The 22,451-nt window shown below is 38.8% G+C and overlaps 2 protein-coding genes across 3 annotated transcripts; one reads left to right on the top strand and one right to left on the bottom strand.

The window, feature by feature from the left end:
- Nucleotides 1-7: 7 nt before the first annotated feature.
- Nucleotides 8-14,417, bottom strand: LOC111238800 (tax1-binding protein 1 homolog B-like). 2 transcript variants are annotated; one of them, XM_022768486.1, is made up of 18 exons: nt 14,324-14,417; nt 12,345-12,538; nt 9,052-9,154; nt 8,372-8,562; nt 8,113-8,271; nt 7,031-7,179; nt 6,580-6,670; nt 5,651-5,836; nt 5,212-5,463; nt 4,513-4,683; nt 3,922-3,994; nt 3,488-3,606; nt 3,243-3,368; nt 2,594-2,680; nt 1,807-2,011; nt 1,554-1,708; nt 1,344-1,429; nt 8-1,064 (listed from the first exon to the last, which is right to left on the bottom strand). In XM_022768486.1, exons 2-18 carry the CDS (start codon nt 12,519-12,521, stop codon nt 866-868), a joined length of 2,529 nt encoding a protein of 842 aa, XP_022624207.1. In that variant the 5' UTR covers nt 12,522-12,538; nt 14,324-14,417; the 3' UTR covers nt 8-865. The 2 variants fall into 2 exon arrangements, with proteins under 2 accessions (XP_022624207.1, XP_022624208.1); XM_022768487.1 differs by having other exon boundaries at nt 1,807-1,909.
- Nucleotides 14,418-15,231: 814 nt separating this feature from the next.
- LOC111238782 (3-hydroxyisobutyrate dehydrogenase, mitochondrial-like) lies at nt 15,232-22,451 on the top strand. The gene is made up of 8 exons (XM_022768462.1): nt 15,232-15,312; nt 16,195-16,355; nt 16,463-16,572; nt 16,671-16,792; nt 20,465-20,598; nt 20,827-20,903; nt 21,011-21,167; nt 21,675-22,451. Exons 1-8 carry the CDS (start codon nt 15,243-15,245, stop codon nt 21,831-21,833), a joined length of 990 nt encoding a protein of 329 aa, XP_022624183.1. The 5' UTR covers nt 15,232-15,242; the 3' UTR covers nt 21,834-22,451.

The raw sequence follows: 22,451 nt of genomic DNA, 5'->3' as shown, positions 1-22,451 counted from the left end.
TGGCTACTCAGTTTCAAACAGACTTTATTAGTTCTTATTAGATACATGAAACTCACTTAACAAATGAAACATTTCTATGAATGAAATAACTTAATGTTGTAAAAGAGAAGAACAAAAGAGGGAGTTTAACAGAAGCTCAGCATGCACTGATCAGCTGATGATATGAGGGTTCTTAAAGATTCAGACACAATAACCCAATTAAATAATTAAAATCAAAACTAAAGGAAACCTAACATAAAACAAATCTATATCATACACAAAGTATCAAGGCTTTCACAATATCATTGGCTTTAATTATTCTAAAATAGATGATCTGACGATATACTGTATAATCATGTCTGGATGTAATCACTGAAGGTTTCTCCCTGACTGCATATAGTGCACCAAGGCTGCTTTCTAAAAAGACTGAGCAAATGACTTGTACAGTGATGTTAAAGGAGGGGGCATTTGGTTTGATGTTTTTAAATGTAAGTTTGGTAAACACTTCTCTCTTTCCCTGATTCGTTACGTCCTGTAATCTAACTGATCTGTGAGAGCCAAGTCAATTTAAAGTCATTATATATACGTACAAGTCTTATCCCCCTAAATTATTTTCCTAATCCAAACAAACGGAAATCTTCCACCTATAAAAAAACGTTCTAATTTGCAAACAGATTTAGTAGCCCTGCGATATACACTGAATCAGAATGTCATTTTAAAATGTCACATCACTTCAAAGTGTTTCTAAGTTGAAGTAACAAAGCGAAAGTCAGTATAGTCCTAAAGAGTGGATCTTCACACCATTACATGCAGAAAAGAGTGCAGTGATTTATTTCAGTGGTTGACAGGAAGTAGGCAGAGCGGATGTGCTGATATTTCTGTTTTTCTAGTCAAAGTTGAGCGGGTGGCCGTCGAAGTGAGTGAGCACATGATTCTCAAACACCTTCTGGTCGCAGTCCAGCGGGAACTGCTCGCTGCACATTGGGCAGATTTTCCAGTGGCTCTCCACATGCTCCTCAAACTTGCTCTGGTCATAGTTGGGTGGGAAGATAACCTCACACAGTGGACATCTTTTCATGTCCATGCTGCTCATGGGAAGGAGGACAGCAGAAGAGAAAGGCAGGGAGAGAGAGCTCACGTTAATAAGCAGTCGAGTATTGATGTGGGCAAACCAGGAGCGCAGGCTAATAAAGGGCATCTGTCTGATGCGATGTGGGTGGGCTGCTGCTTGACTAATACCAACAAAGGGGGGTTGTGCAGCAGAACAAACACTTTACACATGTTACAATGCACAGGTTTAGAAACTAGGGTGCGGCAAACTCGGACGGCATTTATGAGAGTTTGGGCATGTGAGGGTGCGTTACCTGGGATCAAAGCAGAAGGCTGTTTGTCCATCATTCACAAATGGGCTGTGAGTTTCAGTTGCTGTGGGCTGTTCAATGGTATTACCCTGAGAAGGAAAGGTAAAAAAATCAATCCACTCATATAATGTAAATATTTAGCAAGAGAGCGAGAGAGAAAGAAGTCAATCCAACCACATTTAACTGCATAATGCACAAGGAAGAGAGGCTTACGTTGTTATTTTGCTTTTCCTCAGACTCCTCGTGGCCTTCTGGCCGGCTGTGGTTGCGGGTAGGTTGGATACACACCACATTGCTGTCCCAGGAGGGCGGACCCACAGGGGGCAGCCTAAGCAGCTGGTCATCTGAGAACTCCTCATCTGCCTCATCTGCAGGGAGAGAATCCAGAGACATAGCTACTGTAAATAAAATTTCTGCAATTGTTGGTGTAGAACTGTATGTGTTACTTTCTGAAAGGAAAACCAACCTTTTGAGTCTGAGATGGAGTAAGGGTTCCCAAACTGCAGTTTGCTGGGGCTCTGAGAGACCAGCAGGGGGGTGGGGGCATCCTGGGTGTATGGGACCGGGTACTGCAGGAATAAAGGCACACTGGATTGGATGCTCTCCAAGCTGGTTTTCTCACTGCCCCCCTGATCTCCCTTCCTGCTACTGCTGCTGCCCTTCTGCAGCTCCTGGGGGACGCAACAGCAGAATTCAAGTCATATTTCACTACAACAAAGACCACTGGCAAAACTAAATGCCACAATGGGCAACATATTTTCTGAGTAACAGCATATCTGGTTTCATCTCTCTATGCCTCTCAGTCTGTCAAACTGAGCAATATATCAGTGCTACAGTCAAACAGCAGCTCCTGAGATGTGAGTTCTTGCTTTAGTCTCACTCACACAGTTTAATTAGCGCCTTCATTAAAAAAGAAACTCTTCTCATTTTCAAAGGGAATAGGACGCTGTGTTTTATTGATGTTAGTTGCAGACGCCAATTTAATTTACAGTCTAAACCTCAAATTGGGTCATTCTGCTTCTCTTAGCTGTAACAGCATTACCTCGAAGCAATATTTTAGGTCAATGAGGGCCTTGCTGTGGTCCAAAGTAATGGAATGGAAAATAAGAACTCATTTACTTTGCTTCTACAATTAGAGGCATATTAAACACAGGCCAGATTGGTAGAGGGAAAATGGCAGGGGAATGGCACTTTTCAGGGAATTTTTAGCGTGGAATAAGTCTATAAAAGCGAAAATGAAAGCTGTCACTAACCCCTTCCAGTTTTTCCTTCTCCTTCACAACAAGTGCGAGTGTGTCCTTCAGTTCCTTCAGCTCCCGTCCCTTCTCAGCAACTTGGCTCTGAAAAAGACAAAAGGATTCAAAATGGCAAAAGAATGAAGAGAAATTTTCTATTCTCAATCTTTTAACATGTGCTACTGATTGAAAAATGCATCATTTAAATACAGTCAGACCTCAGTGCATGGCATTAATTGATCTCGCCCATAAAAAGCTTCCCTTTGCTGAGGACTGATTTATGTGAATTACTGCTCAAAGCAAAACAACCTGTTTGAGTTCTTCTGAGACACTAAGCAAATATCCGCCTGACCTGGGCCAAGCACAGCATTAGCCAGGCAACTGGAGATTACTCCTCAGAGCCAAGCTTCGCTTGTCACCAGAGCCTGACATAAACAGCAGTAAAATGTCGTCTTGCAGATAGGCCTGCTCATAAACAACACTGTCAGAGCGACTGTGTTCAAGGGGAGAGATAGCATCAAAGGTTCGATCCCTGAGCTAGACCAGCCATACCCAAGGGTAAAAATACAGAAGAGTCTAAAGAAGGACCTGCTTCAAAAGCAGCAGAGAACTGCTGGCAGCTGATGGTCTGAGCTGTGCTGAGTGTCTGTCTTCCAGTTATACTAACCTTGTAGCGATCTTCCTCTGCTGCCAGCTGCAGCTTCAGGTTTTCATTGGTCTTCAGCTGCTCCTTAAATTTCACCTCCATTTTGGCCAGTTCATCAGCAAACATGCAGCTACGCTCCTTCTCCTCCTATAAATAGCAGTCACACCAAATCGTACCTTTGTACTACAGAAGTCCTTCCCAACAGGGTTTCAACATCTAATTGAGGGATACATGACCAGTAACTTGAAAAAAAATAGTTTTCTTACCACCAGCATCTGCTTGCACTTTCTGTACCTATCATTTCTGTCTGACGCCTCTCTGCTGATGCCTTTGAGCTTCTCCTGGATGATGGCTTCCAGCATGGGATCAGCAGAGCCTGGACTCCCTGTGAAGACAAGTCAGACAGTGAGCTGAGGGAAAGCAACCGTACATAGTTATTTTGTTATTGGTTCATCTTTTGATAATTAAAATGGCAAACTGATATGCTATTATACTTTAATGTGACATGATATTATAACCAACTTAAAATGTATCAAAGACCAGAGTTCAAACTTAAACGACTGATTTCTAAAGTGACAGGAAATTCAAGGCCCCATCTAAGAAATAACATTGTTGATAAACTTACACATTATTAGCAACTTAATCAGTACTTTTAATAATTGCTTTAATATACAGTTTGGTGCAGTTAGACTCAACGTACCTGGCACTGATGTGTCTGGACTCACTGATGCAGGGACTGTTGTGGCCTCTTGTGCTGAGCTTCTCTTCAGCTCCTACAGACAGGAATAAAGTAAGTGGTAAAAAATGGCTCTAGATGCAACAAGACAGAAAACACCAAAGAACATCACAAAAACTAACAGTGAAAGAAACAGTAAATTAGCACAGGCATGAGTTGGAAACACATAAGGATTTATAGAAAAAAAAAATAATAAAAGAATAAAATCTCAAACAAAAGTACGCTTCTAAGAACAATTACAACATGACACAATTTTACAGCAGATGATGTGTTTGTGTATTTAATAAAGTTTGTGTATTAGTTTTACAAATGTGCAATTACAGATGACTTATACAAGCACATTGAATGATGATAAAGATGGATTTGTCTCATCTCAGGGTGTTGATTCCAGCCAAGAAATGAGCAACATAGACGAAAGAGTTGTCAAGGAACCTCTCTAACTCTGAGGATATTTAGTGGGCAGGTGTAGTGTTATAGAAATCTAACACGAGTTCTGTTTTTTCACTTGTCATGGGCATGTATAAAGTATGTCAGCTGGTATTTGGTGGGACCTACCCCTTGCTGCTCAGAGAGCTTAAGCGCTTGTTTTTGCAGTCGCTGACATTCCTTGTATTTCTCCTTGTAGTGTTCTGCAGCCATATGCAGCCGCATCTTCAGGTCCTCCACCTCTCTCTGCAGCTCTGCTACAACAGCTACGTCTGCAGTAGCTTCCTCTTCTGCTTTGGCCTTGCGACAAAAAACAGGACAGAACAGACACATTAAACCAAGTAATGGGCCGACTGCAAAGAGCCCTATTAAGATGTATAGACAGAAGGGAAACCCTTATTAATAATGCCTTTGAGAAACAGTCTTTTCATAGTGAAGGGGTGCTGTCAAATGATGCTTCGGTGAAAGTGTGAAATCTTGATAAACATTACCGTAATATATATATATATATATATATACACACACACACACACACACACACACACACACACACACACCACACACCAACACCAACACCACAACTATACTACGGATACACACACACACACACACACACACACAAACACACAACACACACACACACACACACAACACCACCACCAAAAATATAGTTTTATATTGTTGCTTACGACTGCTCTTGTGGGTATATGACAGAACACATCACCTACTTATGCCTACCATGATATTGACATGTCTTATAATGTTATGTTTCAAATACAGCTAATTCAATCAATAAAGTCTGACATCTAGATTGCTCATCATCCTTACTGCTTCCTCTTTGGCCTCTGTCTTCATCTGCTCTACCAGGTGCTCCAGGTGGACACACTGGGCCTGAGCTTCAGATTTGGCCTGGCGGAGGGCATCAGCCTCCACCTTCATGTGGTAGAGTTCAGACATGGTACGGTCACGGGTCCTAGAGGCGTCCCTCAACTCGGCGGCTAACAGGCTGGACTGCTGCTGGTTGGCTTGGAGCTGTTCCTCCTTCTGCCGCAGCTGCTCCTTAAGGGCCTTCATATCTCCCTGCCAGAGACAAACACATTTTAACATAAATGTGTTGTTATATGTTATTTTTCTTTTTCCTATTCATGTTATTAGTAATCTACAAATCCTCATATGATATAAGAATGTATGAAATTAAATACTGCAAACGACAAATCTACCAATGTGCTGTCACTTTTTTAAGCTTTAAAAACAAAATTCTTTTTACCATGGGGGAAACTTTGGCCAGGATCTCTCTGTACTGTTTCTCCTTCTCAGTGAGGCACGCCTGGAGGCGTCCCACCTCCTCTTTAAACTGGGCAATGGTGTTTTCCTTGTTTACATCCACAGACTTCAGCATCTGCAGCTCTGCACTCAGCTTAGTGTTCTCCAGCTCCCGGTTTTTCAGGTGAATCTGGTGCACACACACAAATGCAAACACAATGCCCACACACACACACAGATGAGGTCATAAAACACAAGAGAAGTTATAAAACATAAAGTTGTTGGCTTTTGCCTCAAACATGATCATGTACCAAAGCAATATATGACTGTTAAAATAAATTATGCATGACCTCAGTTACAAAACAGATATTGAAATAAGCCCATAAAGTTTTCCTTGTGCGACGACCCCAGTGTGATGGTGCAAGTTAAAAAAGGAATAGGTTTTTGGCTCAATTTCTATGGCAACGGTACAGTATGTGGCACTCCCAGTTCCTGTGCAGTGCCCACCACAACAAAGACATAGAAACACCAGACGGACCAGAAGGACACAGAAAAAGGCATGCCCTGTTTAGACTAAGTGTTTGGGCAACGATATGCAAAATAATCCCGGTTGTAAAAAGTGTAAAAAAGAAAGAAACCCGAAAAGTTGATGAACTGGACTTTCATTTTCTGGAATCTAATATAACAAAAATGTTGTAAATTATATGGACTGTAAAGCTGTCACTAAGTTAGCAGTCAACCTAACCACTGCTGAACCAACCCCATTGATATAATCATGTCACATGAACTCCCTCGCTGCTACACATTAATCTGAGAAATCCCTATTGTGTTATTAATTTTTATTCAAGAACTAACACAGGAGAAACATTATCAGAATGCAACTCTTTTGAGGAAAAACATACGAGAAACATATTAACACTACCAGGATATTACCTTGTAGAGTTCCTTCTCATCTTTCTCATTCTTGAGATGAGATTCGAGTGTCTCCTTCTCTGTTGTAAGTTTCTTCACTCTATCTTTGAGACTAAAGAAAAGGTCATAAAAATGGTCACAGCACATCACAGCATCTATGTGCACATCCAGTGTTTGGAATAATTGATTAGGGATCATAAATTATGGCCTTAAAATTTTTACTTAGCAATAACTAACATATAAAACAAAGAGGCACATGATGATCACAGTTGCAAAGTATGAATCCTCATGAGTTGATATTACAATTAAACATACTGTACTCTCAAGTTGATAAATAAATGCCAAAACAAAAACACAATTCTGAGTGTGAGTGGGCCGAGGTTATTCTAATGTTCTGAGTATTAAACTGGTAAAAATATAATTGTCAGTGCATGTAACCAAAACCAGCAAATCAGTGAATCTGCAACCTCACCCGTCCAGCTCAGTTTCCTTTTGTAAGCCCTTCTGGGTGACTCCAATCAGATCCTCCTCTAACTGTATAACTCTGGCTGTGGCCTCCTCGAGTCTCCTCTTCACCTCCTCTTTCTCCTCTTGCAGGGCCTGGGAAGAATTCTGCACCTCCTGGGAGACAATAAAATATGATGTTGGAAATGAGTGGAATAAAACTCAAACAATACTCGAGACCAACCAAAACACAGAGGAATGCTTCAGTTTGGTAACGTGCGTGATCTAAAGAAAGTCATTCTCAGTCATAAAATAAATATTTACTTGAATTTGTGCCAAGACCTACATAAATCTAGTTGGGGTTAAAAATGAACATGGCAAAAATAATGCCAGCTTCCTAGTACATTACTTTCGATCTCTGTCTTCGACTCTTATGGAAAACGTGTGCAAAGCATAAAAAGTTTATTGTCTTTGAAAACCAAGTCTACATCAAAATGAACATTATGGCTCGATGCAGAGTTTTCAATCTTAAAAGATGACTTCAAAAAAGCAAAAGGAAATGATTTTTTTACAGTTTGTTTATAGGCAGAATTTTGGAATCTTTATATTCACACCACATAAAAAAATCATATAAAAAGTATAGTCATAAAATTAACAGCCACAAAATCTGTAATCATGTTTTCATCTGAAAGCTGTTTTAAAACCAGCAGATTTATGGCAGAGGACAGCAATATGAATTATTACTGACACTTCTTTTAAGACTTAATGTTATGCTATAAAAAACTGAATTACAACTTTGATAATACAGACATTCATATCTGTCAGAGTGTGATTTATACTTTAGTGGATCACGAGTTTGGACAGCTATTCATATTTGCAGTCTTTCACTAGGGGGTGCTAAGAGACTGTTTGACCAAATGTAAAACTACAAGAGGCAGACAAGAGCATCAATCAAATTTATTATTTTAGCATGTACTGCTAAACTAAAGTACAAATACATTATAAAACGGAAAGGAACAAAGTATTTTGTTTCATTTACCAGATCTGCAAGTTTTAGAAAAGCATCAAACATGCCTTTTCCCCTCCTTACTGCTAGTTCTCTTTGCTTACTTGGTTCTCTCTTCTCAGCTGGGCACAGGTCTCTTTCTCCTGCTCATACTCCTTCTGCAGGCTCTCCTTCTCAGCTTCCAGCTGTTCCTTCTCTTGCTGCAGGAGAGCCATGTTTTTGACCAGCTCGTCTTTCTCTCTCTGGGCTTCTTCCATCTTTTGCTGCACAGAAAAATAAATTGTTCAAGATGTTCAGGCTGTCCACATAATAATTCAATATGAACAGTGATGTATTGAGTAGCTCTGCTGAGGAACACCCTACCTCAAGGAATCCAGCCTTGGTGGTGACCACCAAGATGTCAGAGTTACATTCATCTTCCACAGTCAGCAGCTCGTCCTCTGACGGGCTGTTGGCACGAAACTGGAACGGCGTGCTGGCTCCACGGATCTCACCTTTGTGGGTCACATAACAGAACTGGTAGAACTCGCCGTCGTCATTGGGCACATAATATCCTGGGGAAGAATGACACCCAGTGAACTCAATGCGCAGCAGTACAGAGAAGCAAAGTAAAAGATATTTCTGAATAATTTTATTTAAACTGCAGTTATCCCAAATTTTTAACAAAGCATAATTCTAACATTGACATAAGTGTGGAGATATAACAGATTAAAGTGCCGAAAGTGTTGTGCTGTAGTTGTTCAGAGATCTGGAACAAACACTACATATGTGTGATTTTGTGGGTTTGGATCTAAAAAACAAATAAGACATGTCTTTCTCCCTTTTGTGTCAGTTTCCATCACTTTATAAAAAGTTGTATAAAAGTTAAAAAAACACCTAACTAAAATGTGTTTCACACCAGTATAGAGATCTGTGGGCAAAGTTTCTCATTTAGCTCTATCCAGTGACTTGGTATTAAAGTTTTAACAATCCTCTCAACAGCCCTCTGATATGTGGTTATTAAGAGGTGTCAAACTTATATAAAAACTATGGTATGATCTTACCCTGAAAGACCACTGTTCTGTTGACTGCGGTGCCTTCCACATAGTTCTCAGGGAGAGGCGACCACAAAAATGTGTAATAGTCCCTCGCTGTGCTCCAACCAACCTGTGAGACATAGTGGGGAATCCATTCAACCAGGCGCTCTCACCACATCAGTGTAAGATAATAACAATGGAGGATTAACAGGGAGACTTCCTAGAATTCACACAGTGCCACTTCCAAAATATCTCAAACTGGTTTATTACTCTAATCATGGGGTTTTCAATCTAAGTTGGGATGATAGCGCAAGACAATGCTTACTGTGACTTTTTTTTCTAAGAAAAGAAAACGATCATTTCTGTAAACCACTCCAACTCCTGGTCACCATGTGCATGTGGCCCGGCCCTTGTCATGAACAAGCCAAACTGTGGAAATGTAGCTACAACTCACTTCTAACAGGAAGAGGAAAATAGGTGAAAATTTTATACATAGGCAACTTGAAAATGAAAACCAAAATGTAATTATATGTATTTTATGTGTTGTTAACTGATGGCTGATGAGGGGGGAGTACAGAAAATACATCCATAACTTTAGCCCGGTGCCATAAAACTGTCAAACAAAATCAGAGTCACATCGAGTGGGCTGGCTTTTGGTGTGCACACACAGGCACACACGCATCCACAACAAGCCCAGTCAAACCAGCCTATTACACCAGTCTCTGCCACAAAACATAGATTAAGTTGTGTGATGGGACATTCAAAGTTTTGCCCGGATTATATTTTAAATATTCATGTAGACAGTTCATGTTTAAATATATACTATTACAACAGATGTTGCTTTTGATGTCAGCAGGGTTTTTTTTCCCCCAAATCTGTGCAGTTTATTCTCTCACCTGTGTACAAACAGCCTACAGCTACAATACTGTGAGTGTTCATCAGAGCCAGAGATAGAAGGCCCTGTTGCTCCAAAACCCCCAATTGTTACGAGCGCATTTCCAGCCTCAAGCAGTAAAGAACAGGAAGCAATTAAAACATGCACCTAGTTAGTGAAAGTCATTACTGAAGGCTAGCGTTCACCAGTCCACTCATTAGAGCCGCAGAGGTGGTGGTGGGTGAAAACTCTGAGAGGAACTCATTCACTTACAACAAACTGGTCTACAATGTGTATAAATAGGAGTAGAGGAGGAAGAGGTGGGGTAGAGCAACCAGTAAAAACTGGACTGGTGACTCAACCAACAACACAGGCAACACTGCAATCTCCAAAAACACGAAGAAGAAGTTACAAAATTACCACAAAGCCAACCAAAGCAACATTTATTTTAACTTTAACATAACATTTCACCAGCATTCCAGTCGTACTTCTGAAAGAGAGCTGAAGGGAGCTGGTGGCAATGTTGCTGTAGGAGGTAATGGATTGTCAGTCAGACTGAGTAAATTCAGGAGCAAGTTGCTCATGAATCACAAAAAGAGGCTTGGCTCAGAGACAGGTTAATTATAAAGCTGTTCTTGGTTTGTCCTAGGCAACTCTGACAACCTGTCCCAACAACATTCCTCCATGAAGCTGAGAGAACTGAGAACAGCTCACATCAGGCAGTATGGTGAATGTTCCAACATCAAAGGGCCAAAGGCTGCTTTTGTTCAAGAGCAAATAAGAACCTGTCTCCCATCTATTCATCATCAATAGCATATCTAGTTTTTGTTTGACTTGCCAAGTAAAAGTGTGTAATTTAAACATTTGTAAATTATTGTAGGCTGACATGTGACAGCATAAATTAAAAATCTGAAAATAATTCATTTTCAAAGTAGTCATAATTCTTTAAACATATAATTTTGAACCAACTTACTGACAGTTGTGCTGACAAGTCACATTACAACTGACTGAACCAGAAGATATTTTCTAGTTTTACCTCCATCACGTAATTAGACATATTAGAAAATGCACTATATTCACATCAGAAGCACACTAAAAGTTCGCCTAGAAACCCTTATGAAACCGGTAGCATTCCCAAAGATCTAAAGCAGAAGCTGCTCTGCTTGACTTGGAACCAACAGCAATTAAATGTGTATAAGGAGCTAACACTCATGCACAGCATATCTAGGTATCTCTATGCATGCAAACACAAGAACTTGGCAAGTTTTCATCTGTCAGCACTGCCAAGAACATTTAAACGATTTACGATCCTGCACTCAGCCTTTTCCAGCTCAGCTCTGTGTTTTAGAGCCTCAAGAAATTAGCAATTTTAAGATCTGTACTGCCAGTTGGTGCCTATCTTCAGGCTAAAAACACAATGTGATATGGCATCCAGCTACAACAGAGTGCTGAATTCAGTATTTAAACAGCCTCCAGACATTAGCCTGAAATTACCTCATTTCTAAGTGTGCTTGGCAAAAAGCTCTGCATACATCCATTTCTCAAATCTACAAAAATGTAATGAAGAGCAAACACTAAAGATATGAATCGTTGACATTCATTTTCAGACAGAATGAGTATGACGTTTTCATCAATTTTACAAAGAGATCAACCATTTAAATCTCTCTGTATCACATACTGCAGCAAAACTGCAATAATCAATTTTGGCTGGCTTAATGGCATTACTGTATGCTACCAGAATATGTGCACAATAACAGCATATTTCTGAATTCCAACCTATGAGCAAAAGCAACTATTGCAATCACACTGTCATCAACAGAGAAACACTTTTATTTCATCTGGTGTGACTTAATTCCAACTTCCATCTCATTTCTGGTAGATAAAAAGCATGTTGGTCTAGAAAAACGTAGAGCCATATGCTTCTTTCTCTATCCACGACTCACTACAGATAAAGCTAAAATAAATTCCTGCCACTGTATTTGATTTAATGTGCTCCTGTAACAAGATCCATGTGGGACATTCAAGTGTGTGGTGGGGGTCAAAATGCTCCATTAACTCTGCCAAACTCATTTTTCAAGTCAAGCTGACTCGCACTCTCTTAATTTTTCTCACCATTGAATAAGGACAATCTCGATATTGTATTTTCTGCAAAATAATAATTCTGAGGCATGGCTGCCAAATGTCCGCCGACACAGATTCATCCCTTTTAAGTTAAGTCACTAAGATAGCCAAGATGTCCTTGCTCGAAGTTACAATGAGGTTAACATTACACCATACATAATATGTTCTAGCCATCAGAATACATAGTATATAACCATGGGTTATATATATATATATAACTGGGTTTTCAGAAGACCACTACTTCTACCACTTCCACTACTAATATTCATTTATATCTTGTGTTTTCTTCAAATTATTTTATAATACATTGAATAGGAATACTCACCTTGAATATGCCAACCCAGTCCTTTGGATGTGGTTTGATGAACTGCGTCAGGGTATAGTGACACTCCAGCGCAGCATGCGGCAGGTAACTCTTCCCCACATTTTGGAAGATGACGTGGGCAAAGTTTGATGTGTCCATGTTGTTGTCTAATAAAGTCCCGTCCAGGAACAGTGCCATAAATCACTCAGTGGTGGCTACACAGGAAGAGACAAGCAACAAAATATATGATTAGAAACAACAACCACAGAAACAACAAAAATAACACTCTTTACAATGACTGAGAGTAACTGAAACCAGTTCTATACAAGGAAGTTAAATTAATTCTGAGATTCTAACAATTACTGTATATTGGTATTGAATAATATGTCATTCATTGTATCAATTATCTAGTTTACAGCAATTTGAATCATATCTTTATAACATTGCTAAGAATGCATGCATTTTAATGAGGGAACATGTCCTCTTTTTGCTTAGGCTGACCATTTCATATTCACAGATCCATAGTCAGTTTCAGACAGCAATACATATACATAATACTTTATGATTTTAAGTGTAAATGTTGACTGCTGAAACACACTTACACTGATAATGCTGACAGGTATGCAAAGGATTATGTGACTATGTGACTACACTTTGGCAACAGTTTCCTTCCTAAAATGCAAAACTGAAACAGCTGCTCCAAATGAGAAAACAGACCTATCCTCAGTGGTAATCCAAGAAGAGTTGAATCGAGGGCAACTGGACTTGGCTGTAGATACTTTGAGGTGAAACGTCTAAGTATCTACAACCATGTCGAATTGTGCTCGATTCATCGTTTCCTGGATATCCATGACCTGGGTGACTGAGAATCTTTAAAGATACCCTCAGTGGTGTAAACCATATCTACTAATAAAGTAGAAATAATTTTACAGTAGTGGACTTTGTACCTGACTCAAGTATCTTTCTGATTACTTTCATTTTCATGTATTATGAAAGTAAAACTCATATTTATACCCTTAAAACTAACCAGTCTACACTACAAATTCAATACATGCAGGTAAATAGATTATTTAATTTTGAAAATAGTAACATATCATTTGATTTTGTTTTTCCCACATAATTTTATTTTACTGATTTGTCCCTGGAGCAGCCTTCATCATGTTTAACTTGTATGTTTTAAGGTAGTTAAGAAAATGTATTTGTGAACAATGATGAAGCATAACTTAGTTTCGCTTTTGATGCTTTGATGGGTGACATTAATTTTTATTTCAGTCATTGTTTTTGCAAAATAACTTTTCGTTACGTTTACTAGCTTAAGTAGTTTTAACCTAGTATGCATTAGCTTTATAATCAGGTATATTAAATACTTAATAGTGCCCATTAATTTAGATGACAGCAGAGAAAGACTCTTCTTACTACAACTGGCCACATTGATTGCATTTGGGCCTCAGCTGATATAATTTTGCCCGGCGTAATTAGGCCTGTGACAGTCAAAACATTTCCTCAGATGATGATCAGAAACTCTGAACAATATTGTGGTCTACAGCAATTACGAAGTTCTCAACCTGATGTATGAGTGGTCAAAAGTCCATAGTAGTGGCTGAAATTGACGACTTGCAACTACAAACTACGCGGCGAGGCCTAATGTGAAAACAGATCATATCTGGCTAAGTTAGCTATACAGCTAACTAGCTATCGTTTGACACATACTTTAAGGACAAGAATACGTGTCAAAGCAGGACAAATATCTATTTGTTACTTGGAAAACCTACTGGGCAAAATATCCACTTTAACTAGTAAATTACATAGCGTTAAGTTAGTAACGTTACAACGCCCTTAACGTAGAAAAACAGAGCAGCTAACTACGGAGCACTGCTATCAACTGGAGGACAAGGTTAGCTAACGTAAACAGTTAGCAACGGTGTCTCTCGAGATAGATCCTAAAAACTCGTGTCAAACGGTTTAATCGGCCATGTTAATAAAATAAACCTTAAACATACCCAATTGCCATGTTGAACTGACGCTGAAATCCGAGTGTAACATGAAAACAATTGTTGACGCAGTTCAGTGCTTTCCCTTACCTTCTTCCTGGAATAATAACAACATTACGTCATTTCCGTAAAAGGGGACCTGCTCGGGAATCCCACCCGACGGAAAAAAAGTTTACAATGAAACCAAAGAATTCATGTCTCATATAATTAAAGAAGAAGGTTATTACATAGATTATTCTATAATTTGAATATAAATATATAAATAAAATATAAAATAATCAAAGAATGCATGCACAAACAAAAGTTTTTTTTCCAAACTGATTTAAATAGCAGTGGTGGAATGAACTAACTAAAGACCTTTTAGCTACTTTTCTTAGCGTACTTAATATTTTTGCTTCAGAGATGAGCAGATCTGTTATGAAATAAAAAAAAAGATAAAAATAATAAAATATAGGGTATATAAGTAGTTTTACATTTGATACTTAATGTAAATTTGGCTGATAATGCTTATGTACTTTTACTTAAACGCAGTTTGAATGCAGGATTTTTTCTTAAGTATTTTTGCAAGGTGGTACTGCTTCTTTTACTGAAGTAAAGGACCTGAGGAAGTTCTCCCACCATTGTCAATAAGACAGTCCCAAAACAGAGCTTCTGGGAGACCTGCTGAAAACAGGTACAGCCTGTCTCGGGAGACTTCAGATATTTACATTGATGTAACGTCATAAATATGAGCACTAAAAAAGAAATTTAACAACTCTTAACTGTTTATATGAGAGTCTGAATATATATTTATATCAGACCCGCCCCCTATAGCTCAGTGGCTGAATTTGGGAGGCCGTGTTGCGCAGTTCTGTTATTTGATTGGATAGAGGAATCGTCATTAACGTACGTACTTCTACGTCACACGTAAGGTCAAGAGGAAAGAAGCATGGCCGCTGTGTTGCGAGCGTCTCGGTGCCTAGTTGGAAGGAGTTGCAGGCATGTCGACTATGCACTTGGTAAGGAGAAAAAACTGAGCCTGTGAATGCAGTGTGCACGTCGCTGCGCATACGTTAGAAGCTCAAGTTGTTAGTCGAAGGCCCTATGTGACATAAAAAACACTAGTTTTGCTGGAAATGTTGGAAGAGAAGTTTCAGTTCTTTTCCATTACATTGGGTTTGGTTGTTTCCTTTGCTGGTTGAGGGGCTTTTCTGTTAAAATTTTGCGCCGAATTGTTTGCCAGAGCTGCAATATTTCAAAACGCCGGAGGTTAAAAATTGTCAGCATATGGTCTTATGTCCTACTGTACCCCGTCTGCCTGTTTTATTTAAGGCACATTATGTAATGTCAGTCACCCTGCACCTTTTGAAAGAAAGAGTCGGTGACTCTCAACCAGAAGTCAAATGAGCGGCTGCGAGGGAAACAATACAATACAATCTCACATAAGTGTATAATATACAGTATGTAGTCATTTTATTGTTAGTTTGAAGATAAACTTAAGGATTCAAAGTTATATCTTTGGCGCATGTCATCTAACACTGAATTGATGTTGCTTGTGTTGACCTGTTATCAAGGTCTACTTAGGTAAGCACTGAAAAAGCTTGGGTATCATTAAATCAGATGACTTTGACACTGAAGGGCGACTACATTGGGTTAAAATGTAAATTAGACATAAACTGCACTCTTGGCCATGGTAAGAAGTCACAGCTGAGCAACACTTTTCTTTATTAGCACCAGATAAAATGTTCTACCTATCCAATACAATCTAAATAGATATCTACAAAAACATTTTTGGTAAAAATTAGGCATCTTGAAAAATAATAAGCATTTATTTTAAATTCCTGATTATGTGACAAGGATAGTGTGTCTTGTCATTGATCCATTTGGCCATTATGTTGTAGTCTCCACAAGGTCTATGGCCTCAAAGACACAGGTGGGGTTTATTGGTCTGGGCAATATGGGAAACCCAATGGCAAAGAACTTGCTGAAGCACGGATACCCAGTCATTGCCACAGATGTGTTCCCGGAGTCCTGCAAAGAAGTGCAAGAGCTGGGTGCTCAGGTGAGATAGTAAAATCCACACAAGTCTTTTTTTTTTTTTTTTTTTTTTTTTTTAAATGTTTCCCTGTTTGTTTGCTTCTAGACCCGTGCTTTTGTGTGTTTTCTCAGATTGTGGATAATCCTGCTGAGGTAGCAGACAAGGCAGACCGCATTATCACCATGCTCCCCTCTAGTCCCAATGTCATAGATGTGTACACTGGACCCAATGGCATTCTCAAGTACGCTTTGGTCTCTCTTTTAATATGTGCAAGCTAACTGCATGCAGCTATCATTCACCTAACCATTATATATTTTCATTATATATTTTTCTCAACAGAAAGGTCAAGAAAGGCTCCCTCCTCATTGACTCTAGCACCATCGACCCAGCTGTTTCAAAGGAGATGGCTGCTGCTGCAGAGAAGATGGGTGCAGTTTTTATGGATGCACCTGTATCAGGAGGTACATATTACATTTGTGATCATGATTTAGGTTGTATGTAGGTATATATTATTTATATTCCAATTCGCTAGAAATACAATCAGATTACCTTCAAATTATTCAAATTTAAATACAACAGTCCTGCAATAAATGCTACCATCGTGAAGGTTATAATGTTCTTGTATAAACTGTTTTCAAGAGGTTAAACTGTATGCTCATTTTGGTGGCCCTTGTGGTGCTGGGACCTGAAATGCATTATAGGTGCTTCTAATATTTAGTAAACCATCTCTGAAATAAATAGGTGAAGGAAAACCGAGGGGTTTAATAAGCTGGCAATCTATTATAATATGTATATATTAGTGTTTTTAAGCAAATCAAATCAAGAATTCCTCCAATTGTATAGCCTTAACAGTAATAATAATAATGTAGATTCAACATTATACTTGGTCATACCATGGCCTCCTATATGTATTACTGTAACTTCATGTGTTGTATGTGTAAACTGCAGGGAAGGGGCTTTGATTTAAATGCAGCTGTGCAACATAATAACTGTACTCACCAGCTGCTTTAATGTTATGTAAAGTTGAACCTAAAATACACACAAGCACATACTATTTCGGGGGAGGCAAATTCAGTCTTAGTGCCGCTCTTTGCTTGAGCACTTGTTAATAAAGTGCACCAACAACAGCCTCCATCTGAGGAAGAAGAGGAGGAGCTGCTTCTGCCTGCACAAATGTTTCTAACTACAGCGTGTGCTCTCTGACTTTCTTGGGGGTCCACACAGAAACAGTTTGTTTGAACTTGGCCTCGTCAATGTCAGGACAGCCACTTTCTTTGACTTGAAGTTGGTCCATTTTATGGTTTGGCGGCCCTAAAGATTAGTAATGATTTATATGCTTCCGTCCTGTGGTAGTGCACATGGATTAAAGTCGTCCTGCTTTCTGCCTTGAACTTCTGTGTATCTGTGTGTATGTGTGCGTGCATGTGTGTGGCAGCAGCAGTTTAACTAGTGCAAACTGAAGTGTATGTCATACTTTAATGTCATGTCTATCACCAGGCTTTTGCTCCTAAATGAAGCTTTTTGAACATCGCCAGTGGTCAGGCAGTAATCAAAAGAAGTACAGTGGCATGGTTGTGACTGTTTAACCCAGTGTGGTTAAAGCTTAAACATAAAAGCACACATGGTGGTGGGGACATAATTGAGTCAGCATGTGTCTAATAGTTGTTTTTTCGTGTGGAAAAAAATGTAAGGACCCAGACGAGATAACTGCCATCTTTCATTTTTCCTAAATAAGTCAAATTTGAAACTGGTGATGTAGAAGAAAAAAGTATTATGAAGAAACATTGCATGTAGTAATTTCTCGGGAAGGGTTAATCAATCTGGGACATCTCTGACAGGGAGCGACCACGCAGTTTTCCAGTAAACATTCCTAAATAAGAAATGGATCATCTTTGACAAAAATGTCTGCTGGTCAGGTTTTTTTTTTTTTATACTCCAAAAACAATTTGTACTTCTTTAGATGGAAAACAACCATGCTGCTGTAGTTTAAAGTTCCACTGGCTCCAGCTTCCCCTGGAGAAAATCCACAAACCTGTTCTCTAACGGCTTTGTTATTGTAACCAAAGGGCATATAACAGATGTAGTAGACTTATCGTGATTGTACCACTCACGAGAGAAATGACACCTTTTCTCGTCTTTTGAACCATGGACTGGATATTAAGTTCAGATCTTTACATAGGTGTCCTTTCAGGGCATGCTGTAAGGGTTTTTTTTTTTTTTAAAGAGTAGATTGGAACACAATTTTTAATCATTTTTAAATGATGCAAAAATCAATCATTAATCCAAAATCATTAGAGAAGTTGTTTAAAAATATTTTAATACTCGCCCCTATATGCAGTTAATTACTTCAATGATTGAATCTCAAATTTCTTTTCCATCTATACTGTGTGCACCTCTTGGACAAGTCAGTTTTTAGTGTTATCCAGTTAACACTGATATTTCTCATTTCAGTAACTGACTTCAAATTCATTAAGACTGGATCTATCTGAGTCTCATACAATGAAAGCAAATCTGAAGATGCAGTTATCCGTTCCGACACAGCTACTGGTCATATTTCTTTCTTTCTCCGTTTTTACTGTGAACGGCAGAAATCTCAGTGTCGACTTTGCTGTGTTAAATGAGTTCCATTTTACATCTCGTATATCATCTTTAATTACCACTATTATCTGTGAATCTATTACTCATGCATTACCCATGCATTTGTTTTTTGTTTTTTTGGCCTAACTGTTGAAAATCCCACTTGTCTCCACCAGTTCAGTCTCTAACTTCCACTTAATAGAAAATGCTGCTGGCAGACTGCTCACAAAGACTAGGGAGAGGGAACTGTATTACACCCATTTTTGGCCTCTCTCCATTAGCTTCCTGTAAACTTCAAGATTAATTATATATTAAGTATGCTGGTTAATTTCTTGAAAACCATGTGGCTTGCATCTGGTTATTGTGTTGTTACTGAGCTTTTAACCCCATGTGAACCAGAATGCACCGTCAAATATACCAATAGATCCAGAAACAGCTGTTCCTAAATCTAGGAAGAGGCTGACCAAACTTTTTCCAATTAAATCCTGAGGCTTTGGACTGACATGCTGAGTGAGAACAGGCTAAATGGCTTATTGTCCTCATCCAATTTTTTTTGTTAAAGACAGACTTGGTTTTAAGACTTAAATGACTGATTGTTTCCTATTTATTGTAACCTTGCATGCAATACTGCTTTCTCATTTGTGTTAATTTTTATACGAGGCACATTGCAATTCTGTTTTGTGAATAAGATTCATAGGTCCCCTATTTACACCAAGTTAGTCCCTGTATTTCCAGACTACTGAAGGAAAAATTATCCTGTTTTTTTCTTCCCTCACTTCAAAAGCATTAAATTTCTATTAGACATGTCCATTAATGTCTTTATTTATTCTGGATTATGTTCAGACACCTTTTTATAAATGTATTTTGTAGCCTAACGATTGCTTTTTTTTTTTTTCTTCTTTTCTTTTTTAAAAGCATTTCATTATTTTTCTTAGAGAGCTGACAGGAAATAAGAGGGAGAGATCGGGCTCGATGTGCAGGAAAGATATTTAAACTTGTATTTATTTCATTATCTTCTTTTTTTTTTTTTTAATCTCAATGAAACATTTCTGGTCGTACTGTTTGTCTATGTTCCAAAGAAAGCTTTGTCCATCAGGACAATGAAGGGTAGTGAAGTAGACTGAAGACCCATACAGTGTGGCTGTTGTCAGGCAACAAAACACTTGGCTTCTTGGGGAGGTTTGACCCTTTCATGCTGTTTCTGGAGCTCTAAAAAGAAAAGACGAACTTCAGTGTAAAGTGTCTAAATTTTTTCTTATTGAAGGTTTTTCTTAGACACTACATGAATGAAAAACTTTTTTTTTCTTTTTTTTTTTTTTTTTTTAAATATTGTGCTAAACGAGTAAGATAAAGGCTGGTAGTTGCTATTCCTTCTACTTTAGAGAATGTTGCTTTGATTAACATTATGACTTTTAGTTAAATCATGACTTCCTTCAATCTGCTTTTTATTTAAACTGATCCTATCTAAACTTTCAGAAAATACTGCGCTAGATACCAACCATCACTGCATGCCTGCACATGGGTCATTGTATGTAAGCATGATATCCCATTCCTAGGTGTGGGTGCCGCTAGTTCGGGCAAACTGACTTTTATGGTCGGAGGAGCAGAGGAGGAATTTACTGCAGCTAAAGAACTACTCAGCTGCATGGGAGCCAATGTGGTTTACTGTGGTCAAGTTGGAACTGGACAGGTATGAACAGATATTTCATATTAACTCTGAAATGTTGGGATGCATTTGTGATTCAGATGAAGTGTGTGTTTTTGTTTTTGTTTGTTTTGAAGTTGAATGGAAGATAGTAGTTGATCGACTGTGTATGTACTTGTTAGCCACTTTTGTATGAATAAAAATTGTAATAGTCCTAAAATATGATGCATATGTTGCAGTTATTGATTACTAATACTCTGTCATCTGTTACAGGCTGCTAAAATCTGTAACAACATGCTTTTAGCAATTGGAATGATTGGTACGTCAGAGACGATGAACTTGGGAATCAGGTGAACACTCTTTTGGACACAAACAACAGGAAACTGATAATAATCATGTTCGTATATGCAGCTGCAATATATTTTCTGTAACATTAAACATTTTTCTTCATTCACAGACTTGGTCTTGATCCTAAACTGTTGGCCAAAATCCTGAACATGAGTTCAGGCCGGTGCTGGTCTAGTGACACCTACAACCCTGTGCCTGGAGTCATGGAGGGAGTCCCCTCTGGGAATAACTATCAGGGAGGCTTCGGCACTCAGCTGATGGCGAAGGTCAGTTTTAAGTCATGTTAAACTCGACAGGACTCCATTTCCTGGGCCTGTGTCTCAGTTTGGGCATTAGTATTTCCACAAAAATGTCATCACAGGCCTTGTCATCACAAATATGAGGTAATAAAGCACATTTTCTGATAATAATAGGTATTTTTCCTCTGATTATTGTAGAGAAATTATTTGTTCCTATGAGCCCAAATATGTTTGCAACGAAAACAATACAATTGCTTTAAGTGGATTTTTTTTTTTTTTTTTGAATGAAATGTTATGCATGTAACAAGGACTTTAAATGACTTGGAAAAAAAAAGAATTTCTGTCTTTGGTCACACAACTTAAAATGATGCTGTGAATTACTCAGCTGCAGTTTACGTCCCTCTTTAAAGGGAATCAAGCTCATATTATTACAACATAAAGAAAAATTCTCTGTGGTGTGTGGACTGGTGGTTGTGGTTTGAGAGTTTAATTTTCAGCTCCACTGGTTTTTCTTTTCTGCTCTTTCTTTTTTAGGATTTAGGCCTCGCACAGAACACAGCCACCAACACAAAGACTCCTGTCCCCCTCGGCTCCTTAGCCCATCAGATGTACCGTATGATGTGTGCACGCGGTTATGCCAATAAAGATTTCTCCTCCGTATTCCAGTTCCTGCGTGAGGAGGAGGGCCAGTAATGTCAGCCTCCACCCCGTCCACAGCCTTGCCTTGCCAGGCCTGGCCCTGCACAGGACTGACATAGTGTAGTTAGGGTGCATTTTGCACTGAGGACTCTCTTTTTTTTTTTTTTTTTTTTTTCAAAGTTGTGAAACACATGAAGCCCAGAGAGCTCCAAGACAGCGTGACAGATCATGTGAGCACTTCTCTCCTATTGGAAATCATGTTTCCTGTGTGATCTAGCCTTTCTGAAATAACACACTCCTTTTTAGTTTTAGAAGCAAGTGAATTGCCAGATTTGCAGATGTGGATCCAGAGGATGAGTAAACTGTCGAGCAGTGGCAGCTTTGCAGATTGCATTACTGAAAATGCAAACAGCATGGTGGGAATCTGTGGTGTTAAGAAGACAACTCATAATCTGTCTGTTTCAAGGCTAAACATCTGCAAACACTGTTTAGTCTCCACATATTTATCTTTTGTTTGTGATCATTTCTTTACGTTGCCTTTTTTTCTGTTCATAGGGGTTATTTCTCTTCACATTGGAAATGTTACTTTGGGATAAGAGTGTCATATCCTGGTAGGAAATAAAGACAAATTGTGATGTCTTTAACTTTGTGAAAATTTAATTTACCACCTTC

Source organism: Seriola dumerili, unplaced genomic scaffold, assembly GCF_002260705.1.
Source record: "Seriola dumerili isolate Sdu_G_001 unplaced genomic scaffold, Sdu_1.0 BDQW01001661.1, whole genome shotgun sequence".
NCBI lineage: Eukaryota > Metazoa > Chordata > Actinopteri > Carangiformes > Carangidae > Seriola > Seriola dumerili.
The sequence above is the reverse complement of the archived record's forward strand: the minus strand, read 5'-3'. Positions and strand labels throughout refer to the sequence as shown.

What these genes read in the sequence shown, in the direction of transcription:
- LOC111238782 (XM_022768462.1), top strand. Translation starts at nt 15,243, where the DNA reads ATGGCCGCTGTGTTGCGAGCGTCTCGGTGCCTAGTTGGAAGGAGTTGC. An exon ending in GGACCCAATGGCATTCTCAA is followed by an intron (nt 16,573 to 16,670) that starts GTACGCTTTGGT and finishes TTTTCTCAACAG; the next exon opens with AAAGGTCAAGAAAGGCTCCC. An exon ending in GTCAAGTTGGAACTGGACAG is followed by an intron (nt 20,599 to 20,826) that starts GTATGAACAGAT and finishes CATCTGTTACAG; the next exon opens with GCTGCTAAAATCTGTAACAA.
- LOC111238800 (XM_022768486.1), bottom strand. Translation starts at nt 12,521, where the DNA reads ATGGCACTGTTCCTGGACGGGACTTTATTAGACAACAACATGGACACA. An exon ending in CAGAACAGTGGTCTTTCAGG is followed by an intron (nt 8,563 to 9,051) that starts GTAAGATCATAC and finishes ATTCTTCCCCAG; the next exon opens with GATATTATGTGCCCAATGAC. An exon ending in CAGAGGAAGATCGCTACAAG is followed by an intron (nt 2,681 to 3,242) that starts GTTAGTATAACT and finishes TGTCTTTTTCAG; the next exon opens with AGCCAAGTTGCTGAGAAGGG.